At 39.6% G+C, this 18,306-nt stretch overlaps 1 protein-coding gene across 2 annotated transcripts in view; it reads left to right on the top strand.

The window, feature by feature from the left end:
- Positions 1-347: 347 nt before the first annotated feature.
- EXTL3 (exostosin like glycosyltransferase 3) overlaps positions 348-18,306 on the top strand; it is a 41,288-nt gene continuing 23,329 nt past the window's right edge. The window contains exons 1-2 of one of the 2 annotated variants that reach the window (XM_023636221.2): positions 348-2,960; positions 15,456-15,583. In XM_023636221.2, coding sequence (XP_023491989.2) covers positions 813-2,960; positions 15,456-15,583 — 2,276 coding nt within the window. In that variant the 5' untranslated portion in view covers positions 348-812. The remainder of the gene's footprint in view (positions 2,961-15,455; positions 15,584-18,306) is intronic. The other variant, XR_011436661.1, reaches the window with a different exon arrangement.

Consider the following 18,306-nt stretch of genomic DNA (forward strand, 5'->3'; position numbering starts at 1 on the left):
ATCTTTGCCCTCTGTTGAATGTAGTTGATCATCATTTTGTAGGGCTCTAATGCTGCTCTGTATCCACTTAAATAGGAAGAAGGTGTGTGTGTGTAAAAACTGAAGCTGTTTTTGGACACATATCCTCATCCATTTCTTATTAACCACAAGTAAAATATCCATACCAAACAAAACCTGCATTGAACTTAAAATATTCTGTGAGACACACATCAATGTTCCAACCATTGTTCCATCTTATAAGATTTAAGTTTTTTCTAGAAATGTACTGGGGGAGGGCAAAGTTGTGAAACATAATCTCTTCAAGACTGACATGGTTCTCTTTCTCTTGCAGGCCTGATTGTTGGCAATGACATCGTTAAGAGGCTGGCACTCATTTGTGTTCTAAATAGCTACTTTAGAACTGTGAATAGTAACTATGCATATTGGTTGGTCAGCAAAACCAAGGAACAAGAGCTATGGCAGTTGAAAAAGTCTGTCTAATTCCAGGGTATTTTTCCTGGGTGTCATCATCAGGGACCTCTTCCCTTTCATCTCATCAACAGTGTGGTACCTTTTATCGTTTAATAAAGATTAAGGATGTGTTCTTTGGTCAACAACCAGAACTCAAAATCTGCTGGAATAGAGTCAGAGACCATTTCAATTACAGCTGAGGAAAATGAAATTTCCATTCTATTTGGTGCCTTGTGCAGGGAGCACACTGACTCTTACAGAAACTTCTGAGTGAAAAGAGATTGAGTTTTGTCTAATTGAAACTCATGGTTATGGCGAGTGACCCAACGTGATCAGAGGGGGCAAGAGCCACAAAGGAACTCATGACGGGCTATACCATGTTGCGGAATGGGGGAGTGGGGAATGGAGGTCAAACCTGTATGTTACGGTGGTCCAACCGTATCCGACTCACGTGGCTCAGTTTTACACTCTTCATCATTCTGGTTTTCTTCCCCCTCATTGCTCACTATTATCTCACCACTCTGGATGAGGCTGATGAGGCAGGCAAGCGGATTTTTGGCCCACGGGCTGGTAATGAGCTATGCGAAGTAAAGCACGTGCTGGATCTTTGCCGAATCCGTGAGTCTGTAAGTGAAGAGCTCTTGCAGCTGGAAGCCAAGCGGCAAGAGCTCAACAGTGAAATTGCCAAGCTGAATCTGAAGATCGAAGCCTGTAAGAAGAGTATTGAGAATGCCAAGCAGGACCTGCTTCAGCTTAAGAATGTCATTAGCCAGACTGAGCATTCTTACAAAGAGCTGATGGCCCAAAATCAGCCCAAACTTTCTCTGCCCATCCGATTGCTCCCAGAGAAGGATGATGCTGGCCTTCCTCCCCCAAAGGTCCTGCGGGGTTGCCGGCTGCACAATTGTTTTGATTATTCTCGTTGCCCTCTCACCTCTGGTTTTCCAGTCTATGTTTATGACAGTGACCAGTTTGCCTTTGGCAGCTACCTGGATCCCTTGGTCAAGCAAGCTTTTCAGGCTACAGCACGAGCCAACGTTTATGTTACAGAAAATGCAGACATTGCCTGCCTTTATGTGATATTAGTGGGAGAAATGCAGGAGCCAGTAGTGCTGCAGCCTGCTGAACTTGAGAAGCAGTTGTATTCTCTACCATATTGGCGGACAGATGGACACAACCATGTTATCATCAATCTGTCACGGAAGTCAGATACACAGAATTTACTATATAATGTCAGCACAGGCCGTGCCATGGTGGCCCAGTCCACTTTCTATGCTGCCCAGTACAGACCTGGCTTTGACTTGGTAGTATCGCCACTAGTCCATGCCATGTCTGAGCCCAACTTCATGGAAATCCCACCACAGGTGCCAGTTAAGCGGAAATATCTCTTTACCTTTCAGGGTGAGAAGATTGAATCACTGAGATCCAGCCTTCAGGAGGCCCGCTCCTTTGAAGAAGAAATGGAGGGTGACCCTCCAGCTGACTATGACGATCGTATCATTGCTACCCTAAAGGCTGTACAAGATAGCAAGCTAGATCAGGTCCTGGTAGAATTTACCTGCAAAAACCAGCCAAAACCCAGTCTGCCTACTGAGTGGGCACTGTGTGGGGAGCGGGAGGACCGCTTAGAATTACTGAAGCTTTCTACCTTTGCCCTCATTATCACTCCTGGGGACCCTCACTTGGTTATTTCATCTGGGTGTGCAACACGGCTCTTTGAAGCCTTGGAAGTTGGTGCTGTCCCAGTTGTACTGGGGGAGCAAGTACAGCTTCCTTACCAGGACATGCTGCAGTGGAATGAGGCAGCCTTGGTGGTGCCCAAGCCACGTGTTACAGAGGTTCACTTCCTGTTACGAAGTCTCTCGGATAGTGACCTACTGGCTATGAGGCGGCAAGGCCGATTTCTCTGGGAGACTTACTTCTCGACTGCTGACAGTATTTTTAATACCGTACTGGCTATGATTAGGACTCGCATACAGATCCCAGCCGCTCCCATCCGGGAAGAGGCAGCAGCTGAGATCCCCCATCGTTCAGGCAAGGCGGCTGGAACTGATCCCAACATGGCTGACAATGGGGACCTGGACCTGGGGCCAGTAGAAACGGAGCCACCTTATGCCTCGCCAAAATACCTCCGCAACTTTACTTTGACTGTCACTGACTTTTACCGCAGCTGGAACTCTGCTCCAGGGCCTTTCCATCTTTTCCCCCACACACCCTTTGACCCTGTGTTGCCCTCAGAGGCCAAATTCTTGGGTTCAGGGACTGGATTTCGGCCTATTGGTGGTGGAGCTGGGGGTTCTGGCAAGGAGTTTCAGGCAGCACTTGGAGGCAATGTTCCACGAGAACAGTTCACAGTAGTGATGTTGACTTACGAGCGGGAGGAAGTGCTTATGAACTCTTTAGAGAGATTGAATGGCCTCCCTTACCTGAATAAGGTGGTGGTGGTGTGGAATTCTCCCAAGCTACCATCAGAGGACCTTCTGTGGCCTGACATTGGCGTCCCCATCATGGTAATAGAAAAATGAGTTGTTGCATGAGATACTGTTTCACTCTGAATCCCTTTTCCATATATATATGTGTATGTGTATATATACGCACATAGTTTTTTTTTAACCTATACAGATTCTTTCCCTATGAAGTTTCTGCTTGTTTCTTTTTCAGTTCTTTCAGGCCTTGCCACTTCCATCTCTGCTGCTTACTTCCTAAATCTTCTAAGACTCTCCAAAACTGAAAGTGATGCTGGCCCCAGAAAGTTTATAAAACCCCTTCAGTTACCCTGTAGACTTCTTCTGTGTCATAATAAAGATGTTGATGGTGATAATGATGATGAAAAGATAACATTTAAGAAGCGCTTACCATCTAGACACTATAATTTAGCATTTATAGAACTTATATCATCATTATGATTTTTTTTCTTTTTATATCTATGGAACCAGGCTTAACGAGGTTACTTATTTTTTGTTTGCTTGTTTGTTTTGTTTTGAGGAAGATTGGCCCTGACCTAACATCTGTGTCTATCTTCCTCTATTTTATATGTGGGACACCTGCCACAGCATGGCTTGATAAGTGGTACATAGGTCCACACCCGGGATCTGAACTGCTGAACCCTGGGCCACCAAAGAGGAGCACACAAACCTAACTGCTACGCCACTGGGCTGGCCCCAGAGAGGTTAATTATTTCGCCCAAGGTCATGATTAGTAATGGAGGAGCTGAGCTATACTATACCTGATTCCAGAAGCTGCAGTTTTAATCACCTCCCAAAGATTGAGGGAGACCTCTGTCATTCCTTTACCAGGATATCATAGAAGTCTTTTGGAACACTGAAGTCAGGGTTTGATATTTGGGAGTTGGAGATCCTGAACCTCTTTTTATAGTCTCTTGCAGGTTCTTTCTTGTTCTTTACTCCATCTGTCATGGTTAGGATGCTATATTTTCCAGGAAAAATAATAGCCAAATATGCAAGATAGGGCTTTAGTTCTGAATACTTTGTTTATCCACTTTCTGATGTAAATTTGGCAATCTATGAGATTACCCATTTCTCTTAAATATGAGGCCTTAGAGCAAGTCTTAAGCAAACTGCCAACCACTTACCCTGCAGCACAGGTACTTTACAGAAAAAGGTAGCAAAGAAGGGCAAGATCTGATGGGCCATGCGTTGCTTAAGAAAATTAGCGTAGTTTTAAGGAAGAATTTTTCTGGAAGGGGAATACTTGGGCTAGACCAGTTTTAAACAAAATTATTTCATTGAGGAACTAATTCATGAGAAATATTTTCTGAGCAGCAGCATGGTATGATAGAAAAGTATGTGTTTGGGAGTGACACAGACCTGTGAATAAATAGTCATTTTGTGATCTTTGATGAATTACTTAACTTCTTCGACTTCGGGATTAAAAAGAAGTCTAAGATAATACAAGTAAGGAATCTAGAAAGGTGCCCAATGGTTGATTCTTTCTTATCCCTTCATGTCAAAGGAGATGGAAGGCAGTATAGATATTCTGCCTGTTACGGACAGCTTTCACACACTTCTCTGATAAAGGCTCTTGTATCTGCTACATAATTTCCCTTTGTGTCACAGCTGTTACTACTTACTTTCTCCTGTAAAAATCTTTGTTTTAAGTTTTCTTTCTTATTACTGTTGCTAGTTGCTTATTACTGCTCTAATCTTTTCTTATATTTTATTTAGTTGAATTTGTAATCTGAAGCTATTCAAAGACTGTGTAGGGTTGCAAAAAATTTGATCTTAGAATTTATCTTGTATATTAAGAAAAGTGGGGAGATTTGTTTATAGACCTTCCCAGGTAAATTTAAATTTCACTTTTTTTCTTTCTCAATTACAACTTTTTGAATGTCATTGAAATTTTTTAAAAAGCATTTATTCTGTGAAAGGTAGATGCTACTCAAATAGAATCATAAAGCAGCCTTTGTTTTCTGTTTTTCCTGAGTTTTCTTTGAATTTGGTAGGGATGTAGAGAAGCTGATGCCACCTTTATTAACAATAACTGAAATTCATCAGAGAACTTACCAGAACTAATCCTTTCTTTTAACTCTGGTGGGAAATAAGTAGTCCTCTTTGATTACTGGGTGGCTCGTTGCAATAATACAATGCCTTGTTGGAAAATGCCAGAAACTTTCCAAATGGGAGGCCATTCTGAATAGCTTGCTCATATTAGTGATACAGGTTTTTTCTAGTTCTTCTGAAAAAGAGGAAACAGTTTCAAGCTGGAGAATTTCACTCCATTCTCTAAATATTTTGACTATGCTTTCTATTTATGCAGGTTTTTTGGGCAGCAGTTGAATTACGGACCTATTAGGCATAGAGCCAACATGCCCAGGTATCAGGCTTGAGAGAGACTGGCAGCTGTCTCCCCTGTGGAAAAATGGCAGCATTATGAGACATCTCAGAGTGGTTTTTCCACCTAGGATGCAGACTTACCCTATCCATTACATTATAGTTAACAGGTCTTTATAAAATTAGCAGGGGGAGGGTGGTTCCCAGGCAGTCTCTCAGATTCCAGTCCTTCAGGGAAAATGAAATCAGCATATTGGCTAAATGAATCAACCCAGGAACCTGCACGCCATTTCAGAAAATGCTGCGTGCTTTGTGCTTCTCTTATGCTCAGGTTCCCGTCTAACCATAGGCATATATGCCACATATTTGTAAGCTGTGAAATCTGTTGAACCCTAAGTGTTTAAGTAGAGAGAGATTGTATTAGGAGTACCTACTGGGATATATGTATTAAAATTTCTCATTCTTTTCTACTATTTACATAACAAAGGGGAGCTACGTCAGATCTGGCTTAGAGTAAATGTGATCTTCACTACCACCATTCTTGGACATTCCTTCCTCAAATGCTTTAGGTAAAGAGAATTTCAGTTTAAATTGAATAGGGCCTGGGCAAGGTGACAGGACTCTGCCCAGAGATGGAACAAATGCCACCAGTTGAAGCAGATCTCTCATCTGAATGGTGTGGGACTGCTGAACAGAGGTGGTGATAGTGGGCAACTGCTGTCTGTCTGTTGCCTTTGTTTTTTTTTTTTTTTACTTTTTATTAAGATTATGATAGTTTACCAACTTGTAAAATTTCAGTTGTATATTACTGTTTGTCAGTCATGTTGTATGTGCATCCCTTCAGCCTTTGTGCCCACCCCCCACCCCCCCTTTCCCCTGGTAACCACTAATCTGTTCTCTTTGTCTACATGTTTAACTTACATGTATGAGTGGAGTCATACAGAGATTGTCTTTCTGTTGCCTGTTTTGTAAACAGTTGAGTCAGATTCCTTAGCTCCTGAAGGGTAACAACAAAGAATATCTAATGGAAGTCAAATGTACAGTAGTATTGTGCCAAGGGATTTGAAGGCTGGTCTTTTGAAAAACTCCATTATACCTTGGGGACCCCCACTTTCATGCACTTTCAAGATGTTCCACTGCTTCCAGGCCTCCGTTGTTTCTGACGATATGTCAGTAGTTTTTCAAATTTTTGTTTCCGTGTATGTAAAGTGTTGTTTTTCTCTGGCTGCTTTCAAGAATTTTTCTTTATATTTGGTTTTCAGAAGTTTGACTATGATATGTCTTGCGTTCGTTTTCTTTTGATTTATATTCTGATTATGGTTCACTAAGCTTTTTGAATCTATCAGTTTATGTTTTTCATCATATTTTTGGAAATTTTCATTGATTATTCAGATATTTTTTATGCCTCATTCTTTCCCTCCTCTACTTTGGGGACTCCAATATATGTGTCATAGACTTTTTCATATTGTCCCACAGTTCTCAGTAGCTCTGTTCATTTTTTTAAATATTTTTTTTATCTTCCTCAGTTTTGATAATTTTTTTTGATCTGTCATCCGGTTCACTGACTTTTGTGTCTACTCTTAAGCTTATCCAGTCAATTTTAAATTTCAGATATTGTATTTTCCAGTTCCTCAATTTCCATGTTTTTTAAAATAATAGTTTCTGTTTCTTTGCTATTGCTGTCTTTATTTTTCCATTCTGAGGATACTTTACTTCATTTAGCATATGAAGTATGCTGGCTACTTTAGCATGGCCACTTTATGCTGCTTTATGGTAGCTACTTTAACATCAATGCTAATTCTAACGTGGGTCATTTTGGGATTTGTTTTCATTGATTTTCCTTTTTCTTGAGGACTGGGTCATGTTTTTCTGGTTCTTTGTACATTAAACAATTTTGTATTAAACCCTACACATTGTGAGTGTTATGTTGTGAAGACTGGATTTTGTTTTATTTCTCTGAAAAGTGTTGATATTTTAGTTTGAGCAGACAATTAATTTGGTTAGACTCAAACTGTAAGGTCTGTCTCTTGAATGGCAACTCAAATGGGAGTTCAGTCCTTTAATCTTCAGCTGGTCTGCTTAGAAACAGCACCAAGCATGCATGGCTTAGGGGTTGGTCAGAGACTGGGCAGTTTGTACACAGAACTTAGAGCTCCCTCTATCTGGCTGTCTCCTTTCTGGAATCTTCTTTCTTTCCTTGGGCTGTGGTTGCCCCATACTCTTTCCTCTTATGCTTCAGGCCAGAAAGACTTGGATGTTGTGTGCAAGTTTAAGCTCTCCTGCATGGTACTGACTCTGGCCTACTCCCAGAATAAAAGCAACAGTGATTCTTCCCGTGTTGGTATTTCATTCCTAAATTTCAGCTCTGCTCCATAGTTTGTTGTGCCTTCAGGCAATTGCTTTTTTGGTATTTTTGTCTGGAGTTTATAGTTACCATCTACAGGAGTACTGGGTCTGGTAGGAGCTTATTCAGCCATCCTGGAGGCAGAAACCTCCAAGTGATCTCTTTTTGATACATAGTCCCACTTAAAATATTGGTTTGAGTTATTTACTTTACTCTGGCCAGTTAACACATCAAATAGAGTGTCCTTCTTGGAGCATTCTGTGGAAATGAGAACGTCAAAATCTGTTCTTTTGGAATTTTAGAACTTGGGCTGGTTATGAAGGGGATATCTTTCAGTTAACAGTGTAGTCTTGCTCACTCAACACATTGTGCATCTTCGCACTATAGACTCACTCATTTCTCAGATAGTCTTGTGACAGCTAGTCCCTCAATTCTTGACTTTTCTCTTCTCTATAAAGGGTATAGCTAATTTACACAGACTGCCTGAGAAGGCTTCTTTGAAGAGGTAACGTTTGAGCAGAAGCTTGAATGAAGTGAGAGAATGGGCCATGTAAATTCTGGAGGACTGTACAGAGAATGGCAAGTGCAAGAAGCTTGTCCTGTTCAAGACCTGGCAAGAATACTCAGTGTATCTAGCGTGGAGTGATTAAGGGGAGAGTTTGAAAGGAAGTCGGAGAAGGCAGAAGCTAGCACTTTAGGCCATGGTAAGGATTCTAGATTTTATTTTAAGTGTGTTAGGTTGCCATTGGAGAGTTTTCAGCAGGGAGTAATATGATATGTGTGTGACTCTGGGGAAAAGAGCAGAAACAGTTAAAAAGCTATTATAGTAGCCTATGTGAGGAGTGTTGGTAGCTTGGACCAGGGCAGTAGTGGTGGAGATGCTGAATTCAGAGATAAGCATACCACACTCCCTAGAAGACTCCAGGTTCTCTGTGGAAGTGGCAAGGCCAGAATGCACCATTTTTTCCAAATGAAAACTAGAGAGATACAAGATTATTTTTCACTGCCCTTTTCCCTCCCTCCCAGCCCTTGATGTTAGAATTGAACAAGAAGAGTTCTGTTTTTGGAACTTAATGTCATGCCAGGGTAGTTATTTGAATACTGTTTCCCCAGCAGTCTAGTAAGGGAAAAAAGAAAGAAGACTGGAAGAGAAACTGGCTGTGTAGTAAACTCAGCGTCATTAATATTCGGGCTTGGGCCTCTGCCTATCAGGCTGTTAAAGGCTTTACTTCTGGCTGGACCTCAAGCAGGAGTAGAGATAATTCTAAAGCCTTATTCCTTAGAAAGTTGTTACTCTTTATTTTTTATCTATGTTCACTCTACTTTTAAAAATATTACTTGAATTATCAGATGATAATTTCCTAAAATTGTGATTTCTGAGAGAAGCTAACAGGAAAAAACTTGTCCAGTTTCTCTAGGTCCAAGATTGTACAAAGTTTGGTAGACTTCACAGGGTATTAGTGTATCTGGGTGGGTTTTTTTTTAATTTGACATTATTTTATCTAATAACTTTGTGGCTATAACTATAGTTATCTTTTTCTGTGAGAATGGGCTGCATGGCAGTGAAGGAGAATTATGTAAAACAAAGCTATCAGAAATCAGAAATTAATAGCAAAAATTATAGATGTACAAAGGAATTGCTGAAAAGTGACATTGCATAAATGGCTTACTAATTGCAGCAAATCAGTTCTTTAGGTAATGTCTCCCCCTCTTAGTTTATATGTACTCTTTTTACTAATTCAAAGTAAGGAATCTGAAACTGAGAGAATTTTATTGCTTTAGGTCACTTGACTAATTAATACCTAAATTAGAATGTAAGTGTTAGGACTTCTGACCATAGTTGATTGTATATTTTTCTGTTTTATCAAATCAAAATCTAAATTTCTTGGAAAGGCACAGGTTATATATATATTTATATATAAATATTTACAAATTAAAATAGGACGAAGTTGTACTAATCTCATGTTATAATAATTGCTAACCGTTTTGAGCGTTTTCTATGGGCTAGGTAGGCACTGTGTCATGCTCTTTACATGCATTCTCTCATTTGATGGTGAACCTTTAACCTATGCTATTTTGCCTTCAGTTTCACAAGGATCATTGGTAACTTTTTTTCTTATAAGTTAGAACAGACTTATCTTATAACCTAAAACATATTACTATTTTTTATACTGCATTAGACCCAAATTTAAAGTTATAAACAGAAAATCAATTCACTGTGTTACCTTCTTGTTCTTTCCCTTCATTCTTTGCATTTCCTGACTTTTTTGCCCCCACCACTTAGTGTTTATTGAATGAGTCTCTTGAAAAATCAAGAAGTTTAAATGTTCCTTCTGTTTCAGTTGTCCTCTCTTCTCTTGATCACCTCTCCACCCAATCACCTCAAGCTTTATTTCACGTGCTCCTCACAAGTATGTACACATGACTGTGTGCTTCCTTTTCGATCTCATTTTCTTGATTCCCAAGCTCTATGATGGGTTACCTTTTTAAGTTAGAGGACAGGGCAGGGTGGAGGATAAAAGGTAGTTGCTGTTTACCTTTATTGCCTGTATGAGGCTTGATATAAGGTTCATTCTCAGAAGTGGATTCATTACAGAAGTGCCTTGTGCATGTGTGTATTGTTGGAGACTGGAGACTGTTGGGGATGGCTGGGCAAACGTTGATCTTAAAGAGAAAAAGGACAACATTATAAGTGTATTTAAATTGCTGAATTTAGTAAGTGGCATTATGTAGTTGTATGGCGCTTTATATTTTCCACATACATTTTCTAATTTTATGCTTCTCAGGGATGTTCTACCTTTTTGTGTTGTCTATTCTTAGTCTACTTTGTGACTTGGTTTAATTCACTTAATCTCTTCATATCCTATTTTTCTTGCCTACCAACTTCAAAGACCTGCCTATGGCTAGTCATGAGCTGCTGAAAAAGATTCTATATTTAGGTAGTTCTTCCATTTGAATCCACATTCATTATTCTGCTTCACTTGAGCAACTGTCTCTTACTAAATTGTTTCATTGTTTCTTGTTAATGGCAATAACTACTTACATTCGATCCCTTAGATATTAAGAGATATTTGCGAACTATCAATTGGGAATCAAACTTATCATGATGGCTAGTTAAATATTTATGTTGTGAATTGATACTTTGCTGATTCATGTGGATTTGCTAGTTCTGCCTGGATTTAGAAGACAAATGCCTTGTTAACATACTAGAAGAAGTAGTAGTTCTTTTATCATTCATAAACTCCAGAATTCCTCTGGAACCAAGTTGAATGTTAACTGAAGTTACTAATTAGTTTTTGATCATGCATACACTTGCATATATTTGCGTATGGTAGCGTTTTAGGCCATGCCTGCTGTACTGTTCCACTGTGATGAGAAACCAGGTGCAATGAGAGAAAGTCAAGGCTTTTATGAATGATAAACAGATGAACTGAATGATGAACAGAAGAGTGAGTGGAGCATCATCAAGGAGCATTGTACGTGAAACAAGAAAAATGAATGTTTAGTGAGCTTTGCTCCTGACTTGATTGTTGTAGGTTGATGAATTTTTTCTATGGAAAATTAAATTAAATACTAAGAGGTTTCAGTGTATCAAATGTTTATAATTTTAATATATGAACTTCTCGTCTTTTATTCCATATTCTGAAAATAGAATGGACAGGGCTAAATTAGATCCTGTTTCCTACTCATTGGTTTGTTCATTCATTTATGAAACATTTGTTGAACATCTACTGTATGCCAGGCACTGTGCTCTACTTTCTGGTCAGTGTCATACCAGTAATTAAAATCATTAACTTGAAAGTCAGTCCTCATGTTCACAAGTTATTAAGGTGTAATCATAAGGCATGAAAAAATGGCCAATGTTAAGGAAAGGAGGGAGCCTGGTTTTAAACAAAACATAACAAAAATGAGAATATTTCCTAAAGATGACATACTACTTCTGGCTGACTCATTTCTTTCATGGTTGATCTCCTATTCTTCAGACTCTTAGAGGCCAGTGATGATCTGCATGTCTGCATTACAAATATTTGAGTCCTTTGGTCCTTCTGATTTTGGTGCCAGAATGGATCAACATTGGTTTGCTCAGCTTTTGTCTAGCCATTAAGCGCTATAGCTTTGAAGCAAACCAGTTAGAAGAAAGCTCCCTTCCCCCCCCGTTTAATTTTATTTTTTATTTTAAAAATTTTAATTATTTTTTTGAGGAAGGTTAGCCCTGAGCTAACATCTACTGCCAATCCTCCTCTTTTTGCTGAGGAAGACTGGCACTGAGCTAACATCTGTGCCCATCTTCCTCCACTTTATATGTGGGATGCCTACCACAGCATGGCGTGCCAAGCAATGCCATGTCTGCACCTGGGATCCGAATCAGCGAACCCCAGGCTGCCAAAGCGGAACATGCACGCTTAACCGCTGTGCCACCAGGCCAACCCCCTCCCCCACCCCACTTAATTTTAGTTTGTATTTGCAAAATTTATAAGGACAGAAATCTCTTTTTGGTTATGAGGAAAAAGTCCTTGAATAACGAACTACATTTACTCTAAAGTTTGCTTTACTCTCTCCTGTGGTTGACTCTAAATCAGGTGTCTCAACAGTGGCACCAGTGACATTTTGGACTGGACACTTCTTTGTTGTAGGGGCTGTCCTGTGCATTGTTAGGATTGAGCAGCATCCCTGGACTCTGTCCACTGGATGCAAGTAGCTCACCCACCCCCCTAATTGTGACAACTGAAAATGTCCACAGACATTATCAAATGTCCCTTGGGGGGCAAGATCACTCCTAATTGAGAGCTGCTGCTCTAAATTCTTCAGGCAGACTTACTGGCTATGGTTGTTTGTGAGCCAGCCACAGATAAGCTGTTGCAGTACTTGATGTTGTGTTTCTGTGAATCTTGCAAAACTTTTCTTTTATTCGGACGGCTGTTGCTTCAGTTCCCTAATCCTGAAAATCTTGCTGTCATCCCGAGAGGAGTTGTGCCAGGATGAGGAGAGGTAGTACGCACACTGTATTTCTGGAATCTATAATAGTTGTTCTTAATGGATTTGCCTCTTAATGGGCTTTTTAAACTTGCTCAAAAAACTGGATGTGAAATCTAGGCCAAAACACAGTTGATGTTCGGCCTTCAGCTCTGAGTCTTCCAAAGAACAAGTAGGTCCTTTTGATTTGATTTACTTTGTAAATTGTATCAAAAATTTCGGATAAGCTCTAGGTATCAAATCATGATCATTTTAGTTTTCCTCGTTTCTTATTTTTAGATTAAGCATTCAGTTTATAGGATTAAGTTTGGCTAATAAACAACTTCAGATTTTCCACACAACTTGGTGCTCTGTTGATTTAGCAGAGAGGTTGCCTACTTACGTTCACACCTCTTGTACGTGGTGGAATTGGAATTTGAACTCAGGCTTGTCTGGTTGACTACAAATCCATGCTTTTTCCTCTGTTCTAGTGCCTCTCGAAATTCAGTGTCCATAGGAATCACCTGGGGATCTTGTGGGCGCGCAGGTTCTGACTTGGTAGGTTTGGGGTAGGCTTGCAGTTCTGCATTTGTAAGAGTCCCAGGTGAGGCCCTGGCTGCTGGTCTTGGGATCACACTTTGAGTACTAAAGCTCTGTGCTGTGATCCTGGATTACTAATTTTGCTGTAGATAATCCTGGTGATGAACCCACAAAATTGTTAATCTACAATAGAATATTCAAGACTTGGATTTTTCTATTATTTTTTTATTCATTGTAAGCTATGTGGATTTGCTACTAGATTGTAAGATGTGTGGATTCACTGCCAGAGTTGAAGGGCAGCTTTGTTCATCTGAACTGGCAGAGTTGCAGTTCTGTTTTAAGTGAATGCGAAGTGTGTTCAGAAAGTCAAATGAATGATCTGAGGGTAGTTTGTTGGGGGCATTTGAGTGAACAGCTACTATCCCGTTGATTCTAAGGTGGACATTATTTTACATTTTAATATATTTGAAATTGGGTATGTCTTAAGATAGATGGCTTTTTGCCACTGCTGAGGTTGGCATTTGGCTTCTTCTGCTTCTGGCCACTCTCCTACTCCCTGGGGATGGAGCCCGCAGCTAGTATGGTGAGTACTTGGCTGTCTCCCCCTCCTTCCTTCTCTCTTTTCCCTGACCCAGGCCTCAGTGCCTTTGCTCTGTCACTGCTCAATCTGACGTTGGGAGACCTAGGCTACAAGCTCAGGGATTTTTGTACTGGTCAAACATGCTGCAGGGCAAGATGGATTTCTATGTCTGTTGCTTGGCTCTGACATCTCTTCTCTGTAGTAGCAAATCTGTTCCAGATCCTTCCTTGTCTTGACTTGGGAGGAACTCCTCTGGGGCTGAGGTGAAGTCTTTAAAAGCTCTTTAAGTAAACGTTCTAAGTGATAAACTATTTCTTGTGCTCTTATTTGGCAGCATTTTTCTCTCTTGATGGTGTACACCATTTAATAATGCATTTTCTGTGGGGCTTTGGTTTGATTAGATTTATAAGTTTAACGTAAGTTTAGCAGAAAAAGACTGATTTGGAATTAGAAGGTACGAGTTAGAGTCTAGCTCTGCTGTTGCCAGTTGTCCGTGTATAAAGTGAGAGTTGGACCATATGATCTCCAAGGCTCTTCTAACTCTGAACTAATTGGATCCTTAGTGTGCTGGAATGAATTAATTGAGGTATGAGGATTCTGTTTCAGAACATAGAAGAAGTGATTAATTTTGACAAGGAGGGTAGTGAAAGGAGGCATCTGACCTGGGTCTCCAGGGGGAGAATAATTTTGGTAGAAGATTAGGAGAAAGACTGTTTTAAGAGGAAGAGGCAGTACTCATGAGTCATGGGAGTGAAACCATTCATAAACTTAGGCCCCGGATATAATTGCATTCATCATGCTAGGTAGAGGTCGTCCTCAGTACAACTAAAACGTTCTGTTGAAAGTGAGATGACCCTTCCTGGCTTTCTAGAAAGATGATTCCTCTAGAAGTTCTCTCTGTTTCTGGTTTTTGAGAATAAAATGATGGCTCCTTGTTAGTTGGATTAATTAGATATAGATACTATACAAATCAAATGAGCTATCAAAGTACCAAGTATGGTCACCCTGTTTATCTGAGCATTAGGAGGCAAGGTGAGTAACAAAGCTACTACCTACATTGTAGTAAACTATTCTTATCTGAGACATGGTTTAAATAAATATTTTTATTGTAATGTAGTTCTGTTTGGGCACTAATCTTTGTTTTATGAAGAAACTATTGCTTTGTGTATATGGGTCACTTTGGATAGAGATTCTTTGTCTTGGGATTTGTTGTGGACACAGAAGCTGTTGGTACTAAATTGGGTATACTTTGAAAGAAAAAGCTTTTATATGTGTAGTCAGTGCTGCAGGTAGGAATCGCAAAAGTGAAATAATTAACCTCAACTGGATGGACTACTTTTTTTTTAATACCAAAAAAGGGCGTTAAAATTGGGAGTCAGAAGTGACCTAGACTCAAGGGATTTGACAGTTTGGTTTTAACGTTTACGAGCTGACTGGGGATCCCAGAGCTGGGACTCTCAGTTCTACTCTGCCACCTTGTGTTCTCCTGGGAAAGTTACTTTTAATTTCCCTAGACTGTGTTTATCACATATGTAAAATAATCCTCAGCGTTAGCTTCTTTCACAAGAAAATTAGTTAGCAAATGAATAAAGTTTAAAATGTGAAATCCTTATATATTTGCTGAATTATAAGGCAGTTTTTATTCCTGAAAGGCATGTGCTGGATTTTACAAGTGATATGTAACCAGGCAGAATTATTCAGTAAATTTAACTACAGTCTCCTTTGACCTAAAGGCAGTTTTGGTTTTGCGTTCTATAATGCAGCACTGATCGTTAGTGTTTCTCCTTCCTCCTTACAGGTGGTCCGTACTGAAAAGAACAGTTTGAACAATCGATTCTTACCCTGGAATGAAATTGAGACAGAGGCCATCCTGTCTATTGATGATGATGCTCACCTCCGCCATGATGAAATCATGTTTGGGTTTCGGTGAGGAGCTGATTTTCAATCAAGAAACAATTTAGTTTGCAAACGACAGAAAACCACCTGAAACCTGGATTAGGCAGCAAAATTAAATTACTATTCTTGGCTGATAGTAACCGAGAAATCCTGAGAGGTAGTGAGGGCTAACTTTTAAGATATAGCCGGATCCAGGGTCTTAGATGATGTTGGAGAGCTCCGTTTCTCTTCATCTCTAGATTCTGCTTTCCTCTGTGTTGCCTTTGTGCTCATACAGGCTCTCCTCTGTGCCTGAGGAGATGGCATTCTGTGATTGGCTAGACTGGGGTTACCTGCCCCTGGAGCTGCTAGTAGATCACCCTCCAACCGCAGACCACTTGGACTGAGAGTGAAGGCAAGGGGTAGTTTCCTAAAGGAAACTTGAGGTTTTTGTGTTTAGAGGAATGGAGAATAACTCCCAGGCTATCAGAAGCAAAATGTTGCGGTGTGTTGGGGCAGTGGAACAGTACCAGAACCTTAGGGCCTGAAAGATTTGGAGAAAGATGGGGTTGGAAGCAAAGATCCAAGAGGAGAAGGAGTGGGAGGAGGAAGAGGTGGTTATGATGATGCTAATGCATGACATTTGTTGAACCCATACTGTGTGCCTGACACTTGCTGAGCACTTTGGTTTGTCTCATTCATCCTCGTAAAATGTGATGATGTAAATTGTATATAGGAGTAAATTGAGATCCAAGAGAACAAAACCATGAAGCTAGAAAGTAGCTGGCAGAGCTGGAATTCAAATGCAGGTTTGCATGATCTAAAACTTCCACTCAACCTCTAAACTATACTCTTTTCCTGAATCTTAGTATTTCTTAGTTGGAGCTTAAATATCTCAGTCGAGAGAACATTATAGATAAGAGAATGCAGAACATCAGGGCTACTCAAAGTGTGTGATGGGCTGGTATGCTAGCCCATGGACAGTTTGTTATCTGTCCACAGTGAGGTAATTACGAAAATTGAGAGTAAGCATTTAGCAGCTTTTAAAGCAATTTGACATTTACTGTGACATCCAAGTGTGTGATCATTTTTCTTGCAGTTCATTTTTTGATGCAGTTCTTGTAATTCATTCATTCATACATCTTGCACTTCACTCGTTTAAGTGGTATACTTCAACCATATTCAACGGTTTTTAGTATATTTACAGTTGTACAGCTATCACCACAATCTATTTTAGAAATTTTCATTACCACCAAAGGAAACCCTGTCCCCATTAGCAGTCACTCCCCTTTTCCCTACAACCCCTCCAAGCTCTAGGCAATCATTAATCTACTTTGTGTCTCTATAAATTTGCCTATTGTGGACATTTCATATAAAATTTGTATCATATGTGCCCTTTTGTAACTGATTTCTTTCGCTTAACATAGTGTTTTTAAGGTTCATTCATCTTGTAGCAAGTGTCAGTACTTGATCCATTTCGTATGGATATACACATTTTGTTTATCCATTTATCCATTGATGGACATTTGGGTCATTTCTACTTCTTGGCTATTGTGAATAATGATGCTATGAGCATTCATGTACAAGTTTTTGTATGAACATTTTCTTTCTCTTGGATATATACCTTGGAGTGGAATTGTTGGATCATATGGTAACTCTTTGTATAACATTTTGAGGAGTGGCTAGACTGTTTTCCAAGGTGGCTGCACCATTTTATAGTGTCACCAGCAGTGTCTAAGGGTTCCAGTTTCTCCACATCCTGTCAATACTTATTTTCTGTTTTTTTTAATAGCCATCCTACTCTATGTGAAGTGTTATTTCAATATAGTTTTGATTTGCATTTCCCTAATGACTAATGATGTTGAGCATCTTTTCATGTACTTAGTGATCATTTGTATGTCTTCTTTGGAGAAATGTTTATTTAAGTCCTTTGACCATTGTTATTTGGGTTATTTGTCTTTTTATTATTGAGTTCTAGGAGTTCTTTATATATTCCAGATAGAAGTCCCTTATCAGAGATTTGATTTGCAAGTATTTTCTCCCATTCTGTGGGTTGTCTTTTAACTTTGTTGATGATATCCTTTGAAACACAAAAGTTTTTCATTTTGATGAAGTCCAATTTATATATATTTTCTTTGCTTACTTGTGCTTTTGGTATCCTATTCAAGAAACCATGCAATTCATTTTTATTGTATTTTACAAAAAGATTAAGCCACAATAAATTGGGGGAAAATTAGTTCTTTACCACAGATAGTTTGAGAAGCACTAGATTTCCTTGGAGATCTTGTTCGAATTAAGTATGGATCCAGGATGGAGAACTCTTTTTCTCTGTGCTTTTGTTCCATTCACTGAAAGCCTGACGTGTCCTGCCTAGCTTTCAAGCTTACTTTGGTTTATGTTGATAAGTGGAGAGGCTCAGATGAAAGGAGCAGCAATTTTATTGCTGCATTTGTCTTAAATCCATCTATAAAGAAATGATTTGATCTATTCCTGACAAATTAGAACATCTGTTTTTCCTCTCTCCCACCCAACCTCTCACATTTTCTTTGACGTCCTCCTACTATATTATTGAGGCAAGAGTCTGTTGTTAGCTGTGATAAAAATCTTGCTGAACTGGAATATCTTCCTTTTTTGTACATGATAATAAATAGCCAGCTCCCTCTACTTATTTTTATGAAAGGAAGAAAGCCATGTGATGATTCCAGAAATGATCTTTTGCCATTACAGTTGTCATTGTTTATAGTTATGATGGACCCTGGGCAGGAGGCGGTGTA

Source organism: Equus caballus, chromosome 2, assembly GCF_041296265.1.
Source record: "Equus caballus isolate H_3958 breed thoroughbred chromosome 2, TB-T2T, whole genome shotgun sequence".
In the NCBI taxonomy this organism is placed as follows: Eukaryota; Metazoa; Chordata; class Mammalia; order Perissodactyla; family Equidae; genus Equus; species Equus caballus.